This window comes from Wyeomyia smithii, chromosome 2 (assembly GCF_029784165.1).
Source record: "Wyeomyia smithii strain HCP4-BCI-WySm-NY-G18 chromosome 2, ASM2978416v1, whole genome shotgun sequence".
Taxonomy (NCBI): domain Eukaryota; kingdom Metazoa; phylum Arthropoda; class Insecta; order Diptera; family Culicidae; genus Wyeomyia; species Wyeomyia smithii.
The window spans coordinates 173,879,017-173,899,673 of NC_073695.1; the positions used below are offsets into that span (position 1 = coordinate 173,879,017).

Here is a 20,657-nt window from a genome sequence, read left to right on the forward strand (position 1 = left end):
ATGGCAAGAATCTTGAGAACTCATTGAGAAACTCTTTTGCCAATCTTAAATTCCTACTCCTCGGTAAGGCATGAATTACCAGACCGCACAATCCTCTACGAAAACCATCTTGTTTACCTTCTTAAATTCAAAGTTTGTTTCAATAGATCATTGCACACAAAAAATAACCTCACTTTTTTGACATTTCCCACGGGTTTGTTTACAAGGTGTTAGATTTTTTTTCATTCGCCGTTCAGTGATAGGAGTGAAAATAAATGATACGAGTACGAAAAAGATCGGACAACTCTCCGCCTATGGTCGAAACACAATTTTTAGCAAAACACTTTTCACTCGAGCCGAAAATCCTTGCAAACAAACCCGTGACCACTGTTAAATCCCTTTCTTCTTCTTTTTTTGTGACGTCACTGTGCAATGATCTTTTTGTTCACCTATTTTGATATTATAATGTGGGTATTTCGCTATTTTCGCAACAGCTACCTCAACACTAAAGAAAACTTTAAGAAAAGTCGAAAAACGTATCTGCTGTTTAAAGAGAAGTAAAGCATTTTTAGCTGAATATTTTTGCTCATCATATGACTGATTTGATATGACAAATACACACATATTTATAGACGCCTACACAAAAGTTCTGCAATCTCAAAAATTTCTGGCATAACACACAGGAGCAGAACATTTGTTTTTTTATTATTTTGCAGTAACTGCAGCGAATTATTCAATTATTGTTAATTAACACTTGGCAGACATGCATTGAGTTACCCTGAAGTGTGGCTTAAAGCACATAAACATCTGTTTAGGTGTGAAGTTCACAACTTCAACAAAAAAAAAAACGATTATAGCTTTTAGAGCAATCGATATGTACATTTTAGAAAATCATTTTAAGTATTATATTGTTACTCAGTGCCAACAGAAAATGTGGTACCAAAAACTATCGAATATCATTCCATAAATAATTTGGTGAGCTCAACAAATGTTGAATCTGTTGTATGATACATTAAAACGCAGATTCACACATTAGAATGTCGAGCCAAATCAATTATTAGTCATTGCCAAAGGTATCACGTTTAGTAGTTTAGCGAAATTATCGTGCTTCACAAGTGGGGTAGAAATTTCTTCAGAAGAGCATTTGTTTCTATGTCTCCGTGACTCAACAACTATTGACGATAATTATCTTGTGGGTTTAAAATTTCATTACTGCAGTAGAGAATGTTTTGACTACATTTACCTGTGCTAGTCTATGGCCAAAACAGATCAAAGGAAAATTTATTTAAGTAGGTATTTCTTCATTCTTCTTATATTGTTTTTTTTTTTGGAAATTTCTTGATTTCTTTTAATCTCGATCACTACTAAAAAGAGGCTGCAACATAGCTAAAGGGTTTGGCAAAACCATTTTCTAACAGTTTTCAAATTATTTTTCACCCAGAGCAACTATCAGGAATATTACTCATAGGTTACAGATGTTACAAGTTTTTATACTGTGTCATACTTTGATCAAGAATCAAGTGATACGTTCACTACTTCGAGTAAAGCCACATATCAAAATTCTGGTAACATGCAACGCCAGCTCGTCACGTACTTCGCTAGGGGGAAAAGAAGATGTCTTGCCGGAAATCATTCCATTTGTGAATAGAAGTTGTAGAAAGCGGACTTCCAATAATAATGTACAATGATGGGACTTCGGTTGTGTTTTATTTATGTATGAAGGAACAACCCAATACATGATGACCAGTTGCTGATTAATACAGAGCTAGGTTTTTTTAGAGTTTCCCAAATCGGCACTCAACACAATACCATGTGAAGTGCCGGAATTACGAGACTAATTTTTAAAATACTCGGACGCAAAATAATACCACTTTTAATTACCTAAGAGTTCCTGCCAATTGGTTTTAAGACTTAACCATTCGCTTATCGTATGTTCAATTCTTAGTTGGAAGAGGCTGATATAGTCAGTAAGATCGACTTAAACATAATGTACATTAATCGATAGCTACAAAGCCTTGTTAAAAATTATGAAGTTACTATATCTTGCATTTAAAATGAATACAAGTAAAACATTAATTATTTCAAACTTCTACAACTAACATCAACGCATCAACATGCGAATGTTACAGCTTGGGCAGTAATAGCGAAGCACTTCAAAGATGAAGTAACACCACCAGGCCATTATGGGTAGGGAAAAACCTTTCCTTGGTTTTCTCGTACTATTCGCTGCCAGTCGACACACGTTCAAAGGATCCATTCGGAACAAGAGGGGACACCAACGAGTTTATTGCCTGCGTATGATAATATGCAAAAGTTTAAGCGTAACAACCTAGTTTGGCAGTAGCACCATTAGCTTGTTTGATGAAACCGCAATTCAAGTACCTTTTGAAGATAGCCGAAGTTGTGCGTTTGATTTTTCATAGACGCACGATTTTTTCAAGTGGATTTGAACAAAAAAAAAATCGAATGATTATTCGTTTCCTCGCATTTCTCTAGTTATGGTGTAGCGAACCGTAAAAACGCTTTGAAATGATAATGGTTGAAATTTAGCCAGATTGACCCATCTGCGATCAATATGGAACACAAGGTCAGCATTAGTTCAATTCAACAGAATCAGTTCAAGTAAGAGAATTTTTTTTATAAACTAACAACCCGAACACAGGAGTACTGGAATGTGCGCCTTGATTAAGGTGGGGGCGGAACTAATATTACCGAATTTTTGAATTGAAGATAATATCATCTTAAACTTTGTGCAAGTTAGTTTTACCATATCCATGAGTGTGATCAAAGTAGGGGCCGTGGATGTAGGTTAGAACGAAATAACTTTTTTTCGGTAACAGAAACATAAAGTAATTTCCGTCAACCGACAATCTCGATCGAAACGGTTTATTACCACGTTACGTTTTGTTACGAAGTGGAGAAAGTGTTGTGAAAAGTATAACTCGATTCTAGTCATAACTTGAAGCGTAACATCCAGTGTCATATGTTTGTATAGGAGACAAAACACTCAATACAGTTTGCCATACAATAAATAAAAGAGAACTGATTTTGTAAATACTAACATTTTTATGGTTGAATATAAATTCCAATAACCGACGCCATTTATATGTTTAGTCTTACCTGAAAGTAAACAAGAAGAAATAAAATATTAGAAAGGCTAAGTTGAATTTGGTATATTATTTTAGCTAGGGTAAACTTTGCTTATTTTAAATCATTTTTTTTTCAAGTATATTAATGGTCTAGATGTCCTTTTCCGCGAGGTAACATGTTCTAGTGCATTAAAGTTTTATTATTGAATTGAAAATCTGAGTTTGGTAAATGATAAATAAAAATATCAAGGTTTGTCAGCTTCCTGGAAATAGGACTTACTGGCTCGACTGTTAAACCATTCTCTTCCCATCTTAATGACTGATATTGAAAACAAGATGTAGATTGCTTTAATAACTATTACTGAGACTGATGGAAGATAAAACTTTCTCTTGAAGATGAAAAGTACAACCCAAAGCTTCTCGAGTGAACACATTTCACAAAACAAAACGGAAACCAACATTTTAGTCTTTGAAGTGCAGATTTTTTTCGTCGTTCTGTTAGTATTATTAATTACGATGTAAATCGACAATACCCGTTGTTAGTAATTGATTTTATTTGGAGTAAGCAATCAATTGCGTTTTGAAAAAAGGACTTATTTCCATTTTTATGGCAGTGAAAGCAGCAACAAATTGTAGGAAAGTGAATGAAAAAGAAGAAGGGCTTCAATTTGCAATTTGCAGAGCAGTAATAAAAATAAGCAGAATACTCTTCATTTCACATAACTTAACGCGATTGGCCATGAAGCAAACATGGTCAAGTTTTTGGCCAAAAGTACTTGTACCAGTAATTATGGCACAGTTAAAACACCCAGAGCTAAAAAATTATGATTGTTAAGCGAGTTCAGCACGATAATTAATGATCAACCTAAGCTCAACAGTCGACAGCTTGAAGCGTTAACGGGGGACATAAAGCAGCCGCAACTATGACTTTCCAATAGACAACTAATTAGTGTCGGCTGTCGTGATTTATATTTCAAGCGTTAAACCTTTCGGTGTTCGAAACAATGCTTAAAAAAGTGAAAAGATTTTTAGAAATTACTTTATTTGGTTGCCACCAATACATTCGACTTGAATTGTTTTATCCCAGGTAATAAAGGTTAAACAGTCGATAGGGAAAGCATATTATTATTGCTAGAAAATGATCAAAAGTAAATATACAAACAAATAGTAAAAACGTCTGTGTTTATAGTGGTTAATAAAACTAAGCTTAACAAGTTGTCCAGATACATTCACAGTGATTTTGTCCCTTGCCTGCAACAAGATGATGAGCTCATATTTAGCATTGTAATTTGGACAACGGATATCTACTTTGGGGTATGGCGATTTTATTGCGTACAAGCCAATAATAATTTGCCTGGTCAGCTTGGAAAGGCCCAACGATCGGGCTAAGGTCTCTGCAGCGGGTAACATCCATTTGCAAGGCGCGCCGCCGCGGGTTTGTCATAATTGGTCATCCGTGTGTCATAATTGGGCAACGAGAACCGCACACTGATAACACGAGCTATCTTCGTCCCACGCAGAATGACAGGCACCGACGACGCCAGCCGCTTTTAATGGCCGCCATAAATTCTTGCAATCACTCAGATCAGTGCTTAATGCTTTCCCCGGTATAAGTACCTCGTAAGACGCATAACTGCATGGACTGTCCCGACTGTCTCGACCTAAATCGTTGACTGGGTGTCATGCTGGACGCAGACTAATGTGAGCGAAGCAGCTTTCATTTCTAGTCTTTGCTCATACAATGGGAAGCTCAGTCTATTATAGCATGATAATTATTCAAATTGGCAAAGGAATGTGTCGGTCGCGAACACGATAGATTTTGTTGACTATAATTGCATTTGTACTTGCACTGCTTGAATAATAAGTTTCCCCTTATTTCAGTTTTGCGCAGGGGATTTTCTAGTAAGAACTTAATATGTTATACTTTTATAGTGAACCAACATAAAGAAAAACCCTCATATGATGCAACAATCTGTGGTTTGGAAATGGTGCGATAAAAATTATCAACCAAAATAAAATGGTGGTTGCTTAATTTAATAAATCTAAATAAAACAGTCTAATTGTTTGAGAACGTATTTTATTCTTATTCACCCCCTCTAGCACATACATTACATATGATAGACAACCAACTCAGTAATTATTAGATTTCAATCAAATACTCAATTGATTCTAACTGCTATAGTGGAAGTGGTTGAGCAGTTGTAAAATCTCTCACTTATGAGGGTAAGAATCGATAGCAAACGTGAACTCATGCTATAAAAAAAATACTACAGTATAGAAGTTTTTTTCATTTTCCATGAAACGTTAAATTGATCGGAGCGCACTGAAGTCCTGAATCAAGAAAAAGCATTCTTCTTGCAGACGCCCGTTTCCGTGCATGTTTCGCATTGAAGTATCGATATTTTGTACCACAAATACAACAGTAGATGAGAGCGAATTACAAACATTAATTGCCCGGTAATTCAGCTTTCTATAAACAACTTATTTGCAAAGACTGCCAACTCAGCGGAATGAGGGGGTTATCGATACAGATTGCGGCTGCTGCTATACATTGTAGGCAGAGACATCGGTAATTAGGGTAAGTTTGCCAACAGTAAACTGGGAATCATATATTCAGCGAATTGTTATCCCCAACATTAAACCCTTTAGAATGTAGACCATAACTTGTTTCAATAGATAAAATATGGATTTGAAAGTTGTTGTTAAACAATGGTAAAAAATTCCCCAAACTTACTATAGAAAGGGTCTACTAATGGTAAGCATACCCTATCTTACACCGTAGCTAAACTGGATATCGCCATACTCGCGCAAAGTACCTTTCGTCATAGAGCAACAATAACGTAGGGCGATGCAACGTCGAGTCAGCCTTTCTGGTGAGTCATCCGCTTGGCAAGTTGTACGCGCCATGTAAGAAGATACTCGCATCATAGCAGAGAGGCAATCCCTTATAAGAACAACTAAGATGAGACTTTGTAATTGGCGGTAGAAGTTGGTCTCCCGCCATTGCAGCCGGTTGCTGGTCGATACGTGGTTGTAAGTGTTCAATATATCGAGCAATGCTTTGCTTACCGTTCATTCACTCTTTATGGTCATAGAGGGCAACTTTGGAAATAAAAAGAATTTGCATTATTGCCAATCTATTCTCATTGCTGTAGTTTTAATTGAAATCAGTTCTACATTTGCAATTGATGTAGAACTGACAGCATAGGCACATAAAGTTTGCTTGAACCAGTGGGATCATGCCGGGGACGACAAAGAATTGTACAATCTCTTTAGGCATATCAATATTTTTGGTGAGCTGGGGCATTGGAAATCATTGATTTATTAAACTTCAATGCTCAATATTTGCTATTACGCGCAAGTTTTAGCCTGAATGATTTATTTGGTTCGGCAACAAAAATTATCCAGAAAACATAACGAAATGCCAGCAAAGACAATAAACAGCTTGGGGCAGGTTTGGCAGTATTTCAAAAACTTTGACCAGTGTTAGTACAAACATTAAATATGATAGAATTCCCAGGATACGTTATATTATTATTATGTTTTTTGCTAATCTGATGTTTCTGCTAATTAAAAGTGGTGCTAATTTCGCATAATATGAGGAGATGTTTTGTGATGAATTAATTATTTACTAATATTTATTAAGAATTTATGATGTGTGTGCCACAAACGGTGACATATCAAACCTATTATATATATTTTAATTTTTATTTCATTAAATGATTGTAATTGCTTTCGCAGTTAAGTCAATATAATTATAGTAAAATTGTAAAGCTACTTGTCAAGAACAAAAAAAGAATTTAAAATTAAACCTTAACCTAATCTTACACCTATTTTACTGACTATAAAGTGAGCTAATCGTTGTAATTGAGGATTGCAACCATTTTTGTCGGAACATATTGATAATTTGGTTTGACATATTTTCTAATGTTTCCACATTAGTAAGTCTGTGTAGTTCATTCGTGCTAAACCAGCGAGGACGCTCAATGTCATTTTGAGAAGTTTAATCTGAATCCTTTGAAGCATCTTCTTTCAGGTTGTACAACAACTTGTCCAGATGGGGACTGCATATAACATTGCTGGTCTAAGTATTTGTTTGTAAATTAACAGTTTATTCCTGCGACAAAGTCTAGAAATTCTGTTGATAAGAGGATACAAACATTTTATATGTTTATTGCACTTTGTTTGGATATTCTCAATGTGATGAGGTAAGATTTTCATCATAAATTAACCCTAAGTATTTAACTTGGTCAGACCAATTTAAGATTGCACCGTTCATCTTAACAACATAATCATTAGTGGGTTCGAGAAAAGAAACTCTTGGTTTATGGGGAAAAATAATTAATTGTGTTTTTGATGCATGAGCAGAAATCTTCCATTTCTGCAAATATGAAGAAAATATATCTAGACTTTTTTGCAGCTTACTGCATATGACACGAAAGCTTTTTCCTTTTACGGAAATGCCTGTATCGTCACAAAACAGAGATTTCTCACATCTTGGTGGTAAATCAGGAAGATCAGAAGTAAAAATATTTTATAAGCCTGGGCCCAATATACTTCCTTGAGGTACACCAGCTCTAACAGGCAAATAGTTAACCTGAAGAGTCCGGTCTGTCAAGTAACTTTGTATCATTTTTGTAATGTAAAGAGGAAAAAGAAAATTGGACATTTCAGCTATCAAACCTTTATGCCAAACACTGTCGAATGCTTTTTCTATGTCCAGAAGAGCAGCTCCAGATTTCGCATAATATAGTTAATCTATCTGAACCCCGGAACCGCCAGAAAGAGACTTAGTTTTTTTAAGGAGGGGATTTGTTAGTAGCTTAAGTATTTATGATAAATATTAGTAAGTAATGAGTATGTGTGTTCAATCATAAATGGTGACTTCTGAACACTGTTAGAAATTTGTAGTTTTAATTGTTAGAATTTGTTTGCTTTCGCAATTAGGACTTATCGTTCGTAGGGATTTAAACCTACTTGTCAGAAAAGGAGAAGTAATTATCAACTTATTGGCTATAAAGAGAGCTTATCGTAGCAATTGAGGATTGCAACGATTTTTGTAGAAAATTGCTAATAATTTTATTAGTCTATGTAATTCGAGTGTACCAAACCAAGGAGGACGCTTCAAAATCATTTTCAGAGTTTTATTCTGAATCCTCTGGAGCGTTTTCTTTCTTGTTGAACAGCAACTTGACCAGATCGGTACAGCATAAGGCATTGCTGGTCTAAAAATTTGTTTGTTAATCAAAAGTTTGTTCTTAGAACTTTGAATTCCTGTTAATGAGAGGATATAAACATCTCGCATAATATGATTTTAGCGTTTGTACCGTAATTGCCTATTCCAGTCCTTTAAAATACAGAATATCAAAGATGTTTCTGATTTTATTCCGCGCAGTCACAAAGTGTAAATTTTTCGACGCTTTGTACATGAGTAACTTGACATGTTCAAAACTCGTAATGATCAGATATGAACCAATTTACTGAACGAAATGCCGAAGCAATAAAAAAGATCAGGGTGGCGAGAAACTTTTCACGATTGAATTCCCTGATTTTCCTTGGTATTCCCTGAAATGTATCATTAATTTCCCTGATATTTTTCAGCAATTCCACACAAAAAAGTGTAACGTAGATGAATGCGACTCTGAAGTCCTAGTGGAAAAAATGGTTCGAAAAGCTGTTTTGGCACTAATGAACCGTTTGGAAAAAAATGCGTTTCGGTTAAAAAAATTTCCCTACTTGTTTTTTCAGTTTGCCCTGATATCCTTTGATTTCCTTGATTGAAAAATGAATTCCCTGACATTTCCCGATTTTCCAGGTTTTCGGTACCCTGAGATAGATTAATTCAATTTAATTTAAGTAGTGGGGTTCCAACCCTATTTGAGGATTGTGGAAGTCAGGATGATGTTCTATACAATTTCCTGGGACTCATAAGTAATACAAGCCTTAGTGATTGACTTAAAGTTGGATATTCCTCTTGTAATTCAAGCATCTTTGTGGAGGTTTTCGACAAGTCCATGTAGACACTCGTTTCTTGGTTGGGTATTTTACCGGAGGTATTCGACGTCGATAACTACATGAAGTTTTCGACATGAAATGAAAAAATTATAAATTTTGGAACACAAAATGACCCAGTAACTGCAGCTAAATTTTTACTATCAAATCTACATTTGTTTCGTTTCTTTGATTTTTCACCATAGATATATGACATTAATAAAAACACTAACAGACATAAGCGTATACAATTAGGACGGGGTATGCTCATTTCAAGATGGCTTGACAAAGTATTTTTTTTTTTAATTCTTTTAGCACCAATATTCAGTGGTTAATTTGTGGTTTCGAAATCCAATTTGTGGTAATTTGTGGTTGAGTAATTTCTGAGAAATTTTCAGAAAACTGAGTCAAGCCATCTCTGAAAATGATTTCGCTTCAAATGAATCGGACAACGATGATATATACATCAATCGAAAGCTCTTAATTTGTGGTTCACGAAAATGTAGTTTTTGTAGGCATACTTCATAATAAAATAATTAAAAAACAATTATTTAAATTTTTGAACATTGTTTACATTGTTTTTGCGAAGCACTTCACTATTCTTAAGGACTTTCACCGTCACCACCGATTATACAAGTCGAATGTTAGTCAACATTGCGCTTTGAGAAGAGATCTGGCACCTCTGACATATGAAACCCAGTTGCCGAATTGGCGATTTTTTTCACCGCGAATCGCTTCCTCTGAGTATTTCTCGGTGAAACAGTATGTAAACAGCAGGGATACTATATGTGCAGATGCTGCGAAATGCAAATGTTGATCAATTAGCAGATACCTATTTGTAGTTGACAAGCCTCCGTGTGTTTTACGTAAATTTCCTCAAAATAAGAGAAGTTTTACGTAGACATGCGAGCGTAATTTCCTCGATCTTGGGTCGAATCATTTCCGGAAATGTACTTTTGCCGTTTACCGATTGTTTGAAAAAAAAAACTAAATTAATACACCTAGGGGTGTGATCTGGTCTTTCTTAACTCTTGGAATAAATTACAGCCTGATAAAAATAAAGAACAATTTTTTGTTTCGATAAATATGATATTTTGGTTATCAACTACGCAACTGTATTCGACTGTTGGGTATTTTAGAAACCGGAATGATGCCTGAAGGTCGGGAATGGGTAGGGAACGGTTGAAACGCATGGTAAATGCCCAAAGGGGTGAGTCCTGACTAGAATTAAAATTCGATATTTTCTCGTCTCAGGAATATGCTACTACAACTACCCCCTGAATAATAAAACAAAAAAGCTTTCAACGGCAGCGACAACTGTATGTCGTATATATGAACAACTGTCGAAATGTTCTAGATAACCCACTAGCACTAACATCGGCAGGTGCCAGTACTATGCTCATTCAACGCCGCGTACGGTCGGTGTTGACAAGAGGTAAACAATGTTCAAAAATTTAAATAATAGTTTTTTAATTATTTTAATATGAAGTATGCCTACAAAAACTACATTTTCGTGAACCACAAATTAAGAGCTTTCGATTGATGTATATATCATCGTTGCCCGATTCATTTGAAGCGAAATCATTTTCAGAGATGGCTTGACTCAGTTTTCTGAAAATTTCTCAGAAATTACTCAACCACAAATTACCACAAATTGGATTTTGAAACCACAAATTAACCACTAAATATTGGTGCTAAAAGAATTAAAAAAAAAACTTTGTCAAGCCATCTTGAAATGAGCGGTGGGTATTACTCAATTTTATGACTCAAGAGACCAATTCTGCAGGTGGTTAGCGAATAAAGTGGTCTGACATCTCAAAACGATAATCAAACCTGCATCGGCAAAAAAGCATCCATTCGCGAAAGCTACACCACAACAAACGAAGTGTGAGCATAGTGATGGTATAACATTTTTCGTGGAAAATTGAACCACCCAAAAAAAAAAAGTAGATCCGTCGCTGGCAGCAACGAAGACTTAATTATCAAACTCAATATTAAGGTCGATGAACTGTACTTGCTCTGACTGCTTTATCATATTTTCCCGGGGTTGATGTTGGCTCTCTTTTGGTTTTACTTTATCTTATTCGTTTTTTTGCTACGCTACTATTATTTATACTACTACTAGTAGACTATATACGGCTGAATGTTGAAGTGTTTTCTATTTTTCCCGCACACCCCATCATTGCCACTGCCACTGCATCCGTACGCGGTCAACATCGACGACTATGATCGTTATTATTGCCATCATCAACATATTTCAACGCAGAAATGGTGGGTAGTAAACGGAAATTGAACTCAGCCTTAAAAACGAATTGCACCTTGGTTTGTCCGTCACTGATTGCAGTGTTCCCTTCGCCTGCCGTCGTTTTGCTATTTCGCTAGGCAACACTACACTTTTCGTTGAGTCTTTTGCCCTATGAAAATCGTAGAAGTGAAAGGTTTTCACATCGCAACTTAGTTTTATAGATTTTCGATTTTATTGTGTTATTTTTATAGTTCTTTTACGGCTACCAACTGCAGGTGTGGCCTTTCAACTTCGCGATAACTATTAAGCACATTTCGCTGTGATTCAATCTGCATCTCAAAAATATGATTCTCGGGAGTTGCTATTGTCCACTCCATAAAATGCAATCAAAATAGCTGTAATTGGAAGACCAAAAATTTCGTTGCATTATGTATATTAAATCCTACAGAAGTAGATTCACTTCTCATCCAGTAGACTGTCATGAGCTGCAAATCCTGCATGATATGCACTGTGCACTGTGTCGCAAGTTATATGGACATAGGCCGGAATATATAAAAAGCAAATACGCGGCTTCGGCGGCGGTCAATGTTCGAGCGCGCAAATTGCTGTTGCTTTACATAGCTGCCAGGAGGAGTAGAATGACTAGCTGCACGGAAAGGATTACTTCAAGTGGGCTTTGCAACGTCGGACGGACGCCGGTTTACCGTAAGGCAGCGTAGACGAGCAGAAGAAATTGAATGACTTATGATGGGAGGGGAAACACGCTTATTTTTCTCGTCTCCTGCAAATGAAAGGCTGCGGTAGAAGGATCCGTGTTTGGTGTTTTGCGGACGCCGTTATGCAAGTAGTAAGTTAAATTTCCAACTGCTCATATAGTACAACTCCATGGTGAAATCTTAGGGGCATTACCCCGGCCCAGTGGTCAGCGGTACCTTCGTTCATGGAATTATGATTTCGAGAACGGGGTCAATGACTTAGAACTATGTTTTTTAATCAGGAAATGTAACGTATTTTTATTAATTATATTATGCTTACTAAAACTAACACAATTTTTAAAAGGTTATTACAATTTGTTTATACTGAAGGTTACATAATGAAAGCGAAAGCACAACATTCTGCTTCCTTTTTTTCCAATAACAGATTTAAAATTTTAATTTTCGTTTGAAATAAAATATGCGACTTGAAAATTTTCCACTGACATCTACGTCTTACGCATTCCAGTCATTTAGCAGTCTTCAATCACATTTTCTACCGACTGCTAGAAAGGCACACGACCATCGCGTGCGCTGTTATGGAAAAGCGGCTCTTGCCTCAATTCCAACTTTTTCTTGCATTCCAATGTTTACAAACTTTTGGACAAGCACTTAACACAACAAACACAAATTGTATTCGATTTCATTTCGCGTCTGTTTCTTCATATATCAAGAAGAAAAAAAGGCCTTGCCGTATTCCAATCCACCAGATCACATACCTGCCTGTCCGCCCGGTAGGCTATCTTTCACCGTTGCCAGCCGCATTAATCATCACCATCGTCATCATCATCAACATCATGGAGGAAAATTGTCAGTTAAACATTGCCCGCCACCGCCATATCGCATGAGCTTTGGAATAAGTCGACGAGATTATCAGAGCGTGACGGGAGGAAAAAAGAAACGTTTGCTCACGCATTTTTGTATCCTCCAACAAACAGAGCAGCATTGGTGGATCTCTACTCGACTCGATATGCTTGGCTCCTCCAGTATTGTATAAATTTTATACGTCTGCCAAAATATTTGACCTTTAACCGTTATTGGAGGACACTGGGAGCTTAGAAATACAAGACTATTGCACAAAAAGTTTCTGTTACTTTTGCCTATCTCTAAAGCAAACAACTGAGAAGTGAGTGGGTTAATGACCTTGAAAATGTGCTGTCTTCCTTACTAATGGTTCTCCCATTCCCAAAAGCAGCCATCGACATACGCGCTAGTCGCATTTTCGAAATTTACGACCCAAGAAGCGCGCGAGGCCATTCGTTTCTTCATCTCAGAAAGTGTTAGGTCGTCATTCCTGACAAGTTGAAAAAGATTCTTCGTAGCTCTATGTTATGGAAAGCTTTTATTTTGGATAGCAATTTGAATATATTATGGCGATAGTTATTGCGTGTATGTTAATGTCCGCCTCGATCCTGTGCTCGTCCGTGTCTCCAGACATGCAGTTCATCGTGCAGTGAGAAATGTGAGTAGAACCAGAATTCAGTGAAATCTGAGCCGAGTTCGACATCAGTAACCTTTTGTCATTACCCAGATCCGACCTTCGGCTAGCCATATAGGAACAGACAGGGGACAGTTAGAACCTCAGGGTGGCCACTCATTTTACATTTTCGTGTTCCCGCATTTTTCCCGCATGATTGCAAGAAATTCCCGATTGTCAAAAACGGTAACTACACGCAAAAGTTGAAGTCTTGTACAATCATTGTGTCTTCCCGATTCGCACAAATGTTGCACAGAAATCGCACAATAAATGTGTGAAACGCATAACGCAACAGTTGTACTGCGAATACATTGACATAGAATGAAATCAGAATATGTATCATACACCGACACTTTATTTCTCACGTCGAGTGTATTAGTGACTGCACGCGCTTTTTTCTCAAGCGACGAGAGAAATTTCTCCCTCGCTCGTAGAATTTCAGACACGTGACATACAATTTGCAGGTTGCTCTTTCGCTTCTCTTTCGGTTCGGATTGCGACGCGCAAGGCGATATCTCGTTGCTTCACGAAATGAGCGAGACACCCGTGCTGCACATACTTGATACCAGTGTTGTTAGTCTCTCACTCATACTGTCGGTGCGTGCTTGCTGCTATTTAGAGGAATGCATGAAGAAGAAAAAGTATCTCGAAAGAAGACTTGAAAAGCGTAGCATATGTCTTGTCCTCAAGCAGAAAGGAGGAGAATGGTTTTGCTTCTCGCTCGCTTTGCAATGCTGCTTGATACCAGTTGAAACTGTTTAGGTGTAGTAGTTTGGAGCTGCCAAATGCATTTAAGAAACCATAGAGCATTAATTGCGTTATGCCCAACACGCAATGATTGTACTGGTTCCGAATTACATCAACAATTGCTCTAAAAACGCACAATTTTGTACTGGTTTCGCACCATCCAACTTTTGCGTAGGGTATGTTCTATCGACGATTGAACGTCAATTTTTGAACCTTAAATTGGAAGTAATAGCGTATATCACTTCTACCGAATTTGCTCGGGACATTATACACAAACAGTTGATTAGTTACATAAAATGCAACTTTGGCCTCTCCATGGTAAACAGGTTAAATATAATTTTTGCGATTTTCTCAAATTTGCAAATCTCCATTAAGCAGTCAATAATCGTGTTAGCTATTTTGTGCTTTCATTATGTTTGTCTATCTGTCTTCTTAAAATATGATATAAGCACCGTTTTTATTCAACGCATAACAACCTATTAGGGGAACAACAACAAAAAAAAACAGCACTTTGCGTACAAATTTTTTTTCCGTTGTTAAAATCGTCGGAAAAAGTCATGGGAAGTTAAGGGTGAACATAAAACTACTTAACCTAAGAGTAAAAAATATTTTGATTGAATTGATTATTTAGGGAAGAAAACTGGTGACATGGCTTTACGTTATTTTTTCTCAAATTAAAGATAATGTTATTTTACGTTCAGGAAAAATACTGCGATTTAACTGTATTTCGTTTATCACGCGTAACATAGATTCTTTTCAGAAGTGAATTCACAACTTTTTCAGCATTTTGATTTGCTAGTCAATTAAAGTTGCATCGCTCTGGTCATCTGCCTACTTCTTCAACTTGTTTGCATCCAGCGCTCAAAATGGTCAAACTGATAAAAAAAATGGTATTGGGGACTAACATTTCGAAATAAGTGATTTCAAAACTTAAAAAAAAAACCTGGAAATCAGAAACAAGATCAAGATAGTTTTTTAAAAGAATTATTAGTTTTTATTTCTCCATGATCATCAATGTTCAGTTTACATTATGCGGTTTTTAAAAAATATAATAATATTTTTCAAAAATCAGCACCTTGAAACGTTTAATTTAGAATATTTTTAGGTACTCAACAACTGCCAACAACTTTGCCGAAAACATCGCACCAATCAAACAAATCGTTCTGGTTTCGAAAAAAAAAATCTTTAGAAATTTTAACTTCTTCCGTGTTCAAATAATCAACGTTGAAACATTTGGCAACTTAGAATTCAAAAAATAAGCTTTTTGAGATATTCAATCAATTTTTTAAATAGAACTACCACCTACGGCTTTGCCGTAAACAGCACACCAATCAAGCGAATTATTTTTGCTTTTAGAATATTCAAAGTGTTTTTGTTTATTAGCCACAGATTTAGCAGCCAACTGTTTAGTGCACGGGGCGATTGCAGGGCTAGCGCTACGATCCTGCAGACACTAACGGTCTCTCTCGAGCCGAGACACGAACCTACGACGACTGACTAGTTAGGCCAGCATCGTACTTGCAAAACAAAAAGCATGTAAAAAGTCGTATGCAGCAACAAATAAAATAAATAAAATGTTTTCTTGAAAAACCTCGCAAACGATTATGCTGTTTTCTAAATACATTTTTGATTGTATTTACATCAAAAATAGTGTTTTTACAGTCAAATTGTGTAATTTACAGAAAAAATATGAATATGAAATATGTACAAAAATTAGTTTATTAGTAGCTAGTTTCGCTAGAGTTCACCAAATATTTCTTCAAAAAGACTAGCTGAAATAAAAATCTATTTGAAAAACTTGAGAATCAGAACTGTGTGCCACTTATTTTATCTTCAATTTGTTTATTTGTTATTTGTTTAAATAACTACTAATAACTAGTAATGTTAGAAAGATTGTACAGTGAAACTTATTTTGCATTGCTATTAGAAAATGAAACAGTTTCTATTGTACATATGAGAATTTATGATTGATTCTTTCACTAAAACGTTTTCTCGATAAACTGGCAACTTCTATTTCCAGAATCCGGACCGGTTTTCGACCCCGGTTTCAATTCGTTTTACCATTTTGAGAAGTCCTACAGAGTTCATTCAATTTTTGTAGATAACACCAGATTTCAACGTTTTATGCTATTCTAAAACATTTGGTGTCAAAATTTATTTCATTTGAAAAGCAGGACCGATTAAAGTAGTCAGCTGGTCAGCGGGTCAAAAAAAGTAAGTTTAGTGACTTTTTGGTTAAAAAATTGACTACAGACGAAAAATGGGATCAACTTGCACTTTCAACTTCTTCATCATTTGTAATTGCATCATACACAAAACTTTGAAAAAATCTTGGTAACAAAATCCCGGTTAAATAAAAAAATTCCCGACTTTTTCCCGCATTTTTCCCGATGTTATTCAATTCCCGACTTTTTCCCGCATTTCCCGATTGAGTGGCCACCCTGACCTGTTTGCAGGCTGTCGTTTCATCTAGATTTTGGGGCTGCGAGTAGGGATGCCACATGTACAGAATAATCTGTGTTTCAAAGATTTACAAGATAAATCGATAACGCAGAAATTGTACACACAGATTACATCACATAACATTTTTTTCCCAAGTTATAAAACAAGTGTTAACGCACATTAACAATAAAAATCTGAGTAGTTTCTTCAGCTAAATGAATGTCAAATTGAATGCGGTAACCCTGGCTGCGGGAAGAAAATGAAATATTTGACGTTCAATTTAAACTATATGAGAATTCATTTTTTATGTTCTGAAAATCAAAAACGTAAATTAAAACTATAGTTACAAAAGCATACATTATTTTGAATCATAGTTTTTCTTAAAAGTCCTATATTAGGAAGAAAGAACATAAGAATGTTTTAACTCTCATCAGTTAGAGATGAGTGTTCCATGCTACAGAAGTCAGGTCAGGAAAAAAAACCGCTCACTGTCTGTCGAGCTCAGTTTTATAAACATTGGGTTATGTAACAATTTTTGGAGATTGTTAGTCAACTGACCTGTTAATTTGTTTCTTATTAAAAATTTTCAGGCGGTTCACCGAATCAATTGAGGTGTTATTGGGTTCTGGTTACGACTATTCCTTGATTGCACAAAAGTAGAAAGGGGGTTCTGTATTTTTTTTTCTTCATCTATCGTTTATTTGACACGGCACAAATACAATTCAATGTTTAACGGCGCCAATTATATCTGGTAGCTTACTTTCTAAAGTATCTTAATAACTAAAAGCAAATTTTTTATCCTCGCTGCCGACTACGAGCTTAAAAGGGGTTCTGTAATTTAATATCAATTTTACAATAATTTTTATTGCAGAAAACATTTCCCGGGATTCGGAAATCCCGAGAAAACTCATCCCGGAAAGGACGCTCTATATTTGATTTTATATCGAAACAGCATATGTAGGTTTTTTTTTCTCTGAAATGATTTGACTAACTAGTTTCATATAAGCATCCTTAGAAAGCCTTGCAACATAGATTTTTACTGATAAGTAGTGTTTCAATTAGTCTATCGGTTTAAAAGTTATTAACATGTAAATAATATTGAAATTGATAATAATAAACTATTAACTGATTTTTTTCATAAATTTCTTAAATGAAGAGTTTTGGTTTGGGGAATGGAAGATTCTTGAAAATATGCAAAAAGTAAGCTTTGTAATGTTGTATAACTTGGTATTTTCAATAAAACCGATACAATATTCACAAGCAGCGGAAGAAAGCGGACATATGTCAGGCAAATGCTGTTACAGAGCTGATAAAGGAAGCTAAATAGCACACATACATCCTTCTCGACGAACAAACACTAGAAGAACTGTGGGTCTGTGGCGAGCAAGCGTTTTTCGACCGTTATTTGGATCATTAGAAATAATAGGGCTGTATCGCGCCTAAGGTCAAACGCGGACAAAATAAATTTTTAGCTGAGTTAACTGCAACTGATCATATAGGCACAATGTTTTAGACCTAATCATACGTATGGTATCGGTATGGCATTCAATTTCAAACAGCAGGAATTTTAATCATTATCCTCTGATGCTGTCAGGCTATGTTTCTGGAGCTTTTATCACCGATACCAAGCTAAAATACGTATATAACGGCGGATGCTGACAAGTATTGGTGTGTCTGAATCGACCGGAATGACGATGCAATGACGATGATGTTGGATAAAGTATGAAAAACATAGCTAACGAAAGGATGTCTGCGTGTTACACGAACGGGAAGATAAAAAGGTGGTCCATGGCAAGGGAAACTGATTTTGAACGTGGGATGACTTAGGTTGGCAGCAAAAAAGAGACTGGTTTGGTACACCAACACGCAGCTAGAAACTCACACTAGCGCATGTGCGCTTCAGTTATGTTTAGGATATACATGTTTGGTGAGAAATTTTATAGTAAGAATATACGGGCCCATGCCGCTACTAAAGGGTCATTTCGAAAAAAAAAACGATATCTTGAAAGAGGGTGTGAACGACTGATTTTGAATCTAGCAACTTTCGTTCAAAAACTACGGAAAGAGTTTTTAATTTAGTAACGATCATAGTCGAGTTATATATAAATAGTTTATGTATAACATTAAATTGTCTATAATAAAAAAGTGACATTTGTGTTATAATCATATCCGTGAAACTAGTTAATATGCTATACACTAACGCGTAAATTCCGGAATACGCGTAAAAAAAGCCGCGTAAAAAGCGACCTTAGTGCATTGAGTTTTTTTTCTCTTTATTTTAATAACATGTAGCAGTTTAAGTATAGCTACTTATTTTTTTTAATAACTGCTTAATTCATGAAAAATAAAGCAAAATTATAAAGATTCTTTAGACGTTAGATTCAGTAAAATAAACAAAACGTAATAGAAAACGTTTTATGATAAAAAAAGATGGCAAATCAAGTTAAGATAACCAAGTTCACACAAGCTACTTAGAATGAATGAACTTGGCCGTTATCGAAATTGAATGTCCCTATCAGTCTGATGTACTGAACATACTTAACTGTTTTATTTTCGAACATCTTGGATGTATCTCTGGACGATATTTCAAGACAAATTTGGCTACTTACCTCGTACTTAAGCCCAGCCAATCGCAGCCAAGTCTCCACCTTGAGACAGTACGGGGACATGGACGGCAGCAATGGGGTCCTCGTGAACTGGTACAGATAAACGACATCTTTTTCAAAGTTGGTCTTGTGTACCGTGGGTTTGACTTCTTTCTCCTTTTTAGCTGGAGCAGCTGCCGCATCGGTGCCTGCCCCGGAAGCGGTAGCAGCATCTCCTCCACCGACATCGGCGGCATGATTTTCTGTGACTGGCTTGTCGCCATCGGCAGATTTTTTATCACCGCCCTCGGCGCTTCCTGCAGTTGCGGCAGCGGCACCATCTTCCTTTTTGTCGGCTCCGGCCGCAGGCTGTTCCGTTTTTTTCTCCTCTTCGGTGGTCAGAGGCTTGTTCTCGACTTCTGTTGCCATTTTTCGCTGGACTCTTTGTGAGATTTCTGGACAAGAATGAATCTGGTAGAGTAATTCACGCACACAACCCTAGGCTTTAAAATATTTGCACTTTTGTTCACTTCTCCTCCTTGGGCTTGCTAAAATTGGCCGGAAATCACTTTGGAGGTTTCCAGGTCAGATTCTGATTGGCAAAAAAACACGACTCTTCGCCAATCAATGTAAGGTTTCACAAAAAGCACCTGATTTCACTCAATTGTATCCAAATGCGAAAATATATTCCTTGAATAATCCTGTGTTTTTTCTGTAAGAAGCGATCCCGATAAAACTTCAGAGCTTGCTGAAATCGGCAAAAATCCGGTTTGGCGGCGGGCGTCAGCAATGAGATTCAGGACACTGAGGTAAAAATCACAAACGCACAGACTGAACTTTGCCTTAATAGCTTTTCGAGATATCGTTTTCGAAAAAATGAAAACGGTTTTCCGTTTTCAAAATCTGTAATAAAACACACCGATAGAGAAAGATCTTCAAACGGGGCACAAAAATGTAGCTCCACTCTGTTAGCGCTAGGGCGGTTGGCTCTATACAAAACTATTTGACGAAGACTGCTTGTGCTGCTGCTGCGTTTACTTCTCTGTCTGCTTGCTGCGTTGATTCAACTCACAAAGAGCAAGACGCGGAAAAAGCAAAAAATATACCCACCACAAATCCCGACAAAGTTAGCGCGTCCTTTTACCACTACAAACAAACACTGTGGGCCCAAAATATGCTCGCTCGAGAGGAAAATTGAAATGTGTGTGACAGAACTTGTGAGAAAAGAGAGCGCGTTTGTATTTTCAGTGGGAGATTTCCAATAATGCTCCAGAGCTTTTTCTCCCGCCAGAGAACAATAAACATAAAATTCAACGATGCTTGCTCTACAGTCGGTGTCACTTTGAATAT

General features: G+C 36.5%; 1 protein-coding gene across 2 annotated transcripts in view; it reads right to left on the reverse strand.

The window, feature by feature from the left end:
- LOC129721411 (failed axon connections) overlaps positions 1–20,380 on the reverse strand; it is an 80,028-nt gene extending 59,648 nt beyond the window's left edge. For both annotated transcript variants that reach the window (XM_055673949.1, XM_055673948.1), the window contains exon 1: positions 19,332–20,380. In XM_055673949.1, coding sequence (XP_055529924.1) covers positions 19,332–19,736 — 405 coding nt within the window. In that variant the 5' untranslated portion in view covers positions 19,737–20,380. The remainder of the gene's footprint in view (positions 1–19,331) is intronic.
- Between the last annotated feature and the right edge of the window lie 277 nt (positions 20,381–20,657).